At 46.5% G+C, this 8,469-nt stretch overlaps 2 protein-coding genes across 3 annotated transcripts in view; one reads left to right on the top strand and one right to left on the bottom strand.

Moving 5' to 3' along the window:
• The window catches only part of TCP1 (t-complex 1), an 11,466-nt gene extending 9,289 nt beyond the window's left edge, over window positions 1–2,177 (bottom strand). Inside the window, exons 1-3 of the mRNA XM_060617031.3 lie at window positions 1,931–2,177; window positions 995–1,080; window positions 667–795 (exon numbers count right to left, since the gene is read on the bottom strand). Of these exons, the coding sequence (XP_060473014.1) occupies window positions 667–795; window positions 995–1,080; window positions 1,931–1,994 (279 nt within the window). The 5' untranslated portion in view covers window positions 1,995–2,177. The remainder of the gene's footprint in view (window positions 1–666; window positions 796–994; window positions 1,081–1,930) is intronic.
• Window positions 2,178–2,924: 747 nt separating this feature from the next.
• Window positions 2,925–7,995, top strand: MRPL18 (mitochondrial ribosomal protein L18). 2 transcript variants are annotated; one of them, XM_060617035.3, is made up of 5 exons: window positions 2,925–3,172; window positions 3,460–3,646; window positions 6,886–6,972; window positions 7,531–7,532; window positions 7,612–7,995. In XM_060617035.3, exons 1-5 carry the CDS (start codon window positions 3,121–3,123, stop codon window positions 7,671–7,673), a joined length of 390 nt encoding a protein of 129 aa, XP_060473018.1. In that variant the 5' UTR covers window positions 2,925–3,120; the 3' UTR covers window positions 7,674–7,995. The 2 variants fall into 2 exon arrangements, with proteins under 2 accessions (XP_060473018.1, XP_060473017.1); XM_060617034.3 differs by lacking the exon at window positions 7,531–7,532 and having other exon boundaries at window positions 2,949–3,172; window positions 6,886–7,117; window positions 7,606–7,995.
• The last annotated feature ends 474 nt before the right edge of the window (window positions 7,996–8,469 follow it).

Consider the following 8,469-nt stretch of genomic DNA (forward strand, 5'->3'; position numbering starts at 1 on the left):
CTGATGATCTTCCAGAAATTTGTATTGTTACTGATCACATTTACTTTTTCACGCTCCCATTTTGAACCCATGAAATTCAAAATGCACACTTTTTTTCTTAAACCCAGTAATATTTCTTCCCTAGATAATTATAAAGAGAAAGTTTTAGGAACTTCTAAGTTTCAGGTGGCGAAAACATAAGACCTTTTAATGAAACTATTAAAAAAAAAAACCCTTGTGTATATGTATAAATACTGTTGTGGCTGAAAAACTCAGGAAACTTGTGAAAACCCACATTTATTTTTACATTATTTATTTTGAGAAAGAGAGAAAGTGCAAGTGGGGTGGGCAGAGAGAGGGAGAGAGAATCCCAAGCAGGCTCCATACTGTCAGCACAGAGTGGGATGTGGGGCTGGGATCTCAAGAACCGTGAGATCAAGAGTCTGACGCTTAACTGACTGAGCTACCCGGACGCCCCTGAAAATCTACATTTAAACCGAGTGGGCTGTATTATCTCTTAAGTTTCTCTCCTTTGTACAAACTACACACACTGGTTTTTGAATTCTGTCTATCCCAGAAGCAAAGTAAATTTTCTCCCCCTTGACTCACTTATAGCTTCAGTTTGTGAAAGTCCATTCTAGGAGAACAACTAGTCTCTAGCCACCTACCAGGTAACCAACTACCTACCACGGAGGTGGTTCCATCTCCCACTTCTTTGTCTTGCAGATCAGCCAGCTCACAAAGAACTTTAGCTGCCGGATGTTCTACCTCCAGTAACTTCAGGATGGTTGCACCATCATTAGTAATGGTTACATCCTAAGAAATTTGCAGGAAAGAAAAGAGACAACACAATCACTTGCAGACACAGGACAGCCTCTAAATTAACACAAACCCCTATTATCACCTTTGCTGCACCTTCCAATACCAGGATTATGATAAAAACAGAGAATTCACATTAATAGTTAAGAACCATCATTTCTCTTTAGAGTAACACACAACACGTAAGTGTACTTACACCAATATCATCCACCAACATTTTATCCAAGCCAACTGGACCAAGAGAACTTTTTACAATATTGGCAATAGAAGCTGCTGCCATAACTGTAGAAATAAAAAAAATTTTTTTTAAACCCACTGCTCCAAATGACAACCATTTCAGCCTAAAGAAGGTGACACCCAACAGCCTCTGGATTTTCCAAATCTACCAATCTATCCAAATTACTTAAAATGGTTAAGATCGGCAAACATCCCTGATTTCAAAAGTGTCCACGCTCTCAACTAAACAGCAACTAATGTCTTAATCCCTCTTGTTTGCTACAATAACCTCACTTTCAGTATCACTTATGCTAACGTTCAACTGAGGTTTCGTCAACCAATTTTACTATAAAAACCTGCCGGCGATAGGTGGATAAGATTCGGATCCGGACATCCGGGCACCTGACATGTACTGCACATAATAACCAGTGGGGTACAGTGGCCCATTTGCTGGACTGTGGCCATTTGTTCATCAGTACAACCAGCAGTTAAAGCTAGCGTTTTCGGCTCAATAGCCCAAAAACGAGGTCCAAAGATTGAGAGCCACGCTCCTCCTGGTTAGAATCGGAACAGACGAGGCGCAGGGCACCCGGACCAAAGAGGATGTGGGGCGTGACCAGCACGTGTCAATGCGGGCGGCTGGTTTTCTAGGCTGGGGAGCGCTTCTCAACTCCCGGGCCTGGGCATCCACTGCCAACCACACGCAGCGGGGACAGGTCTCCAAAACGTGCTGGGTGTTCCGGAAATCCTCCCCTACGGGAATATAGAGGGCGCTGCCGCCCCGCCCCGCAGAGACCGGACTGGGCCCTTTACCGGCACAGATGAGGAAAGCGCAAGACCCGCAGCCCCGGCTCTACTAGGGAGGGCCGGGATGGGGCCGGGAGGCCGGCCCACGGCGGGCCTTGTTCTCCCTTACCGTTCTGGGAGCGGATCGCCTCCCCGGTGCTGCGGTCTCCGAACACGGATAAAGGCCCCTCCATCTTCGCGGCGGCGTGCACGTCGAGTTTCACCCTCACCGCAGGGAACCAGCGTACGGGTCCCTACGCCCGGTGGCGTCCACAAGAGCGGTGGTGGCTACGGCGTGGAACGGGCCTGAGCGAGGCCGCGGAGACTGCTGGGAACACCGCTCCCCCGGCCCGGCCGCGGGGCAGGGCGGGAAGCGAAGGAGGGGAGGGAGGGGAGCGAAAAGTGCGAAAGACCCGGAAGTGAGGAGCCGGAGAGGGCGGGCTCAGCATTTTCACCCATTTAGAGAGCGAATGAGAAGGGCGCGAACGCAGGAGAACGGAAGTCGGGCTCTGGGACTTGGGGAGGAAGGAGGTGCTCGGCTGACGATTCTCCCCCACCTCTCCCAGACACGGGTTGCGCGTGCGCATTTGCACATTCTAGTGCCTTCTAGAAAAAGTGGATGGCAGGGCGGAGCTTGTAGATAGGGTGTAATTAGAAAGGGCGGGCCCTTCAAGGTAAAACTGCGCTACGGAGAGAGTGTGGTGTGTTCGTTTAACGGTCTTGTTCTCGTTAAATGTATGAGCTTGCTCGGAGAGCGTGCGGCGAGTCACAGCATAAGCTCACGAGCTTAAGCTCGGGGCCTGAACCTGGGTGGGACGGGGCAAGAGTGTTACACGGGCCATCCGGGGAAATGACAACCACGGCTTCTGAAAAGAAACTGCATCTTGCGCTGCCCAGTTTCTCCTATTGCTCAGCGGGGCTGTGTGTGGGTTCGACAACGATCGGCCGAGGCTTTGCGACTACGGGAGCCGAATACGGCAACGCGAAGTTACGGGTGCCTCGGGCCTGCTACTCAACGCTAAAAGCTCTCCTAACCTAGTGCGTTGCGTTCCGCCCCCAGTCGCGTTGCAGCGACGTGGTAGGCGGGCTCCAGGGTCGCGTGCATCTCAGCGTAGGCGGTGATTGGAGGAGCAGAGGTGACGGACCGCCCTCTCAGCCGCTCGGCGGAGGGGCTTGTTAGTTCCGGGCCGAGACGTCTGTGACCTCCGGCATCCGAGTTCTTTTCCCTGAGTTAATATGGCTGCGGCCGGCGAGCGGTTGGGACCTCGATGAGGAAAGGACGCGAGGCTTTTCCGAGGCTGTGCTCGCGATCCCTCAGCGATGGCGCTCCGGTCGCGGTTCTGGGAGTGGCTATCGGTGTACAGGAACCGCGGTAATTCCCACTTCTCTCAGATAACTTCCCAGGGCCTGCCCAATAAGTGTGCACACGCAAGTAGTGATTTATATTCAGCACATCCCAGGCTAACAGCATTGTGATGACAGTAGTAGGAAGTCAAGAACCAGGATCTGTGATGACTGGACTCTGTGACCAGACTTACCTTTTCTCCCCCTTCCGGGGAGAGAAGATTCGGGGAGTGAATGGGGACAGAGGTTAGATCACATTCCAGTTTTGTCCGTGGTTGTCTTTTTAAAGATACATGTGGTGGTTTCCATTCTTAGGGTGTGGGGTCGCAGCGCTCTCCACCAGTTCCAAGCCAGCGGTGAAGCCTGGAGTGGATCCTCTGGAAAATGAGGCCGTCGCGCCAGAGTTCACCAACCGGAACCCGCGCAATCTGGAGCTCTTAGCTGTGGCCAGGAAAGAGCGGGGTTGGGGGACAGCGTGGCCCTCCCGTGAGTTCTGGCACAGGTAATAACATCGGCCAGGTAATTGACTGACAGCAGTGCAAGGTGCGCTACAAGTTGGTTTCATCAATTCAGTTAACCTGCCAGATACTTCTGGGGATTCTCTTCGCAGGAATCTGCTGTTCGGTGGTGGAGGAGACGTTAGCAGAGGAGGAGATGGGCGTGGGGGGGCAAACAGTAAATAAATGTCAGGAAGAAAATTTAAAGAGGATGATGTTAGAACGGGGCGGGGGGGGGGGGGTGGGCTGGGTGCTTGCTAAGGCTTCTTCTAAAAGATAGGGAGAAGACAGTCTGCCAGGAAGAGCATTCCCAGCAGAGGAAACGGCCAGGGTGGTAATGGGCTTGTGTGTTGGAAGGACTAAAAGGCCTGTGTACCTGGAGCTTAGTGAGCTTTGTGCAAAGTAGTGGATAGTGTAAGGTGAAAATAGAGGAGTAGGTAGGAGACCGATCGTTAACTTTGTAAATTGAAGGAAGCAATTTATGATTTCTTTTCACTACAGTAGGAAACTGTGAGAGGGTTTAAAGTTTGAGTTTGAATTAAAGGTCATTCTCGTTGCTTTGGGGTGAGCAGATTTTGAAGGGGGTAGGGTAGAAGCAGAAAGACAAGTTAGGAGTCTATTCTTTTTTTTTTTTTTTAATTTTTTGTTTTAACATTTATTTATTTATTTATTTTTAACATTTATTTATTTTTGAGACAGAGAGAGACAGAGCATGAACGGGGGAGGGTCAGAGAGAGGGAGACACAGAATCTGAAACAGGCTCCAGGCTCTGAGCTGTCAGCACAGAGCCCGACGCGGGGCTCGAACTCACGGACCGTGAGATCACGACCTGAGCCAAAGTTGGCCGCTTAACCGACTGAGCCACCCAGGCGCCCCACATTTATTTATTTTTGAGAGACAGAACATGAGCATGGGAGGGGCAGAGAGAGGGGGAGCCACAGAACCTGAGCAGGCTCCAGGCTTTGAGCTGTCAGCACAGAGCCTGACGCGAGGCTCGAACCCATGAACCATGAGATCAAGACCTGAGCTGAAGTTGGACGCCCAACGGACTGAGCCACCCAGGCACCCCAGTTAGGAGTCTATTCTTTGTTATAAAGATGGTTGTTTATCGACCGCTTTGTATTTTCCAGGAACTACATTAGTTGCTTTATGTATGTTTTCTCATTTAATCCTTAAAATTACTTTATGAAGCAGGTGCAATAACGTCCTCCATTTTATAGGAGCAAGAGAATTGAGGCATAAGGGGACAAGGTTAATAACGAGCACGAGAGCTAGGATTCAGATATATTTGGTCTCCCCTAAGAGCCAGGCCACTAGAAATTATTATCACTGTGCTGCTTTATTTTATCTGCTGATTTACTTAGTAAGCATGTGTTAAAGGGGAATGTTTCTTAAGGACTCCATAAAATTGTAACAGAAAGTTAGAAATCGTATCTGTGTGATATATTCATTCAACAATCATTAGGCCTGTGGCGTTTCATAGGCATTTTGCTAGAGGCAAGAGATGCAAACATAGAGTAGACGTCATCCCTGTCGGCAGATGTTTTCATGGGTTTGTAGTGAAAGATGGAATAGGGATAATGAAGTGTTACAGTTGTTATGATGCATTTTTACTTAGTGTACATAGGGAGGAGTCAAAGGGAGAAGGCAGATAACTTGAATTAATCTGGATCTTAAGTCAAAAAAGCTTTTGAAACACCAAACCTATTTACTTAATATTTGGATCATTTAAATAATTAGAGATGTATTTTCCCACCTGTTTTTTGTTCTATCAGCCATATTCACAGTATTATCAGTATAGAATTTTGGTATTTTATAGTAGGAAGTGACTTTAGAGATGAGTCCTCTGCCTTTGTTGAACACGTGGTTTAGGATAAGGATCAGCAGACTGTGGCCCACTCTTGATTTCAGCTCAGGTCACGATCTCGTGGTCATGAGATCAAGCCCTGTGTCAGGCTCTGCACTGAGTGCAGAACCCACTTGGGATTCTCTCTCTGTCCCCCGCTTGCTCTCTTTCTCCAAAATAAAAAAAATAAATAAATTACAAATCTTTTAGCACACCACATACACTGTTTTTCATCTGAATCCTCCCTGCCCTCTTCAAAGTACACCTTGGAATTCCTTTGTGTTGGTTAAGAACATTGGCTCTGGAACCCGACCCCTGGACCGAAATCCCAGCTCCATTGCTTACCATTAGTTTTAATCTTGCTAAAGTGACATAACCTTTTTGGGTCAGTTTCTGACTGAAACAAAAAACAAAATCAAAATAAAAAAAAAACCAAAAATCAAAAGAAATGGTTATGAGATTATTTTGCTACATGAACTATGCCTGAAACAGGACCGTGCCTGGCACAGTAGATGCTCAATAAATGTCAGCAGCATCGTCATAAAGTGCTACTTCGTTCTGGTGACTGCATAGAATACCACCACATGGATGCTTTCGTTGGCTGGCTCCATATCGTTGATTACCGTAGTGATTTCCAAACAGGGTTGCAATGAATTGTTTTTTCCATGCATTTGATCAGTGAGGTTGGACATGTTTTCATGGGCCTAAGGGCCATTAATATTTTCTATTTCCGTGAACAGGCTGTTCAGATCTTTTGCCTGTTAAGTTATTGGTCATCTTCTTACTGATTATAGGAGGCTTTTTACATGGAAATTACCTCTTTGCATAATATGTGTTTAAAGTGTTTTTTGTTTCTAGCTTGCCTTTTGGTTTGCTGTTTTTTTTTTTTTAACTGCAGAAAAATTTGTCAGTCTTTATAAAAACTGGATGACCTAGTTTGATATCATATTTAAATAGGCTTACTTCGAGATTGTAAAAAAAAAAAGTGTACCTTCTAGTATTATGATTTCAGTTTTTTACATTTAAATCTTTGATCAATCATTATTTTGGTGTTAGCTGATAAAGGCTTAGAGTAAATATATCCTTATTCATCACAGGGTCACAGCTTAGCTTTGCCTCCTTAAATCCTTTTTTGAGGTAGCTGCTGTGTCAGTAATTCTCACTTTTCAGAAATACCAAGTTTCTCTAGGATATTTGAGGTGTAAAGTGTTTGGTTTAGTTGTTGAGGTTATCCTCACAAAGGCAGAGGACAAATGCCTTTCCCAAGTAAAATCCAGGTTAAGTGCGTTGAAGTAAATGAAACACTGTGTTCTTGAGAAATATTTGGCGTTTATTCACCTGAGGCTTTTTAATCTTGAGGATTCTTTTACGATTTTATTCTGTTCTCATCTCGTTTAGGTTGCGGGTTATAAGGACTCAGCATCACGTGGAAGCGCTTGTTGAGCATCGCGGTGGCCAGGTTGTGGTTTCAGCGTCCACTCGGGAGTGGGCCATTAAAAAGCATCTTTACAGCACCACGAACGTGGTGGCCTGTGAGAGTGTAGGACGGGTGCTGGCAGAGCGATGCTTAGAGGCGGGAATCCACTTCATGGTGTACCAGCCCACTCCGTGGGAGGCAGCCTCAGACTCGGTATTTTGGTTTCGTATTTATTTAGAAGGTATTGATTCCCGATGTCAGGTGCTTACATAGTAACGGTAATTGCATGTCTTAGGTTCTTTCCACGTGGCAGCTGCCGAGGTGGGTATCCTGACCTGCATCGTGGCCCAGAGGGTCGGGATTAGTATCCCCTGTCCTGTGTACAAGTAACCTGAGGCTGGCTTGTCCAGAGTCCATCCAGGGGGACCGGTGTACAGCCGCAACGTAGACCGCTCTGCTTCCCCCTCATACGTTAACATCTCGTGTGTCTAATGAGACGCCATTAGTCTTTGACGTCTCTAAGGTTTCTTCTTATCCGTGTCATTAAGATCGCTTTCTGAAAAACCAGGGTAGGCTTGGAAGTTAGCAAGGAGCAAGGCGGCTGTTTCACCTCTCTTTCTCTTGAGGAGTGGGAAGCACGGTTTATTGCCCGCTTATTGTGCTGACTTAATCTTTTCCTTTTTTCTGATCTTCAAAACCAGATGAAGCGACTACAGAGTGCCATGACAGAAGGTGGTGTGGTGCTGCAGGAGCCCCGGAGAATCTATGAATGAACTAGAAGCATTGTTCCGAACGTATGGATATAAAGCTGTGAGCTGTTACATCCTTCAGAAGAGAGCATCTGGAAGAACAGCCAGCTTGGAAGTTTTATACAATCACGTAACAGTGGAATGTTATTACCAGTTAAGAAGGTCGTCCCTTTCACCCCTTGTGTGTGTGTGTGTGTGTGTGTGTGTATCTTGTTGCTCATCAAGGGCTAAATTCTTACCTTCTGTTGGACAGAAGTACCTGAGAAAAGCTGTTGCCAATGATAATTAACTTTCGAAAGACAAATTGTTTATAAGCTAAAGAATAAATGCATATTATGAACACTTTCTGGTTAAATGAATTTTTTTTTTTTTTTTTGCCTTTGAGCTCACTGTGGCAAGAGCACACACACGAGGTTTATGCAAACTGCATGTCACCACCTCCAGCGCAGAGGGTGATCTCAATAAACGATGGCCATTGCTGCTCAGAGTGTGGACTTTTTTTTTTAATAGGAAATGCCTGTATCAGTCAATTTATTATAAATAGCCTTAGTGCTGTGAAGAAAAGGGGCAAATCCTAACCTCAGTTGGGCTCCTGAACCCTAACCTGCAGAAGCAGATTTGAAAGAAGAAAGCACAGTGGGGAACTGAAGCAGCGGTGGAAAGGAGCAGGGCTGGTGTATATCATATGCCATTAAGTGAGTTTGTTGGATGGGTGGTGAAGCTGTGCCGGGTGGGAGTCACGGCAGCTCTCTCACGGGAGTGGATTAAATCAAAAGAGGTTAACTACTTCCGGTTATTTAAGACAGATGTGAAGAG

The sequence above is a fragment of the Panthera onca genome, chromosome B2 (genome assembly GCF_046562875.1).
Source record: "Panthera onca isolate mPanOnc1 chromosome B2, mPanOnc1 haplotype 2, whole genome shotgun sequence".
NCBI lineage: Eukaryota > Metazoa > Chordata > Mammalia > Carnivora > Felidae > Panthera > Panthera onca.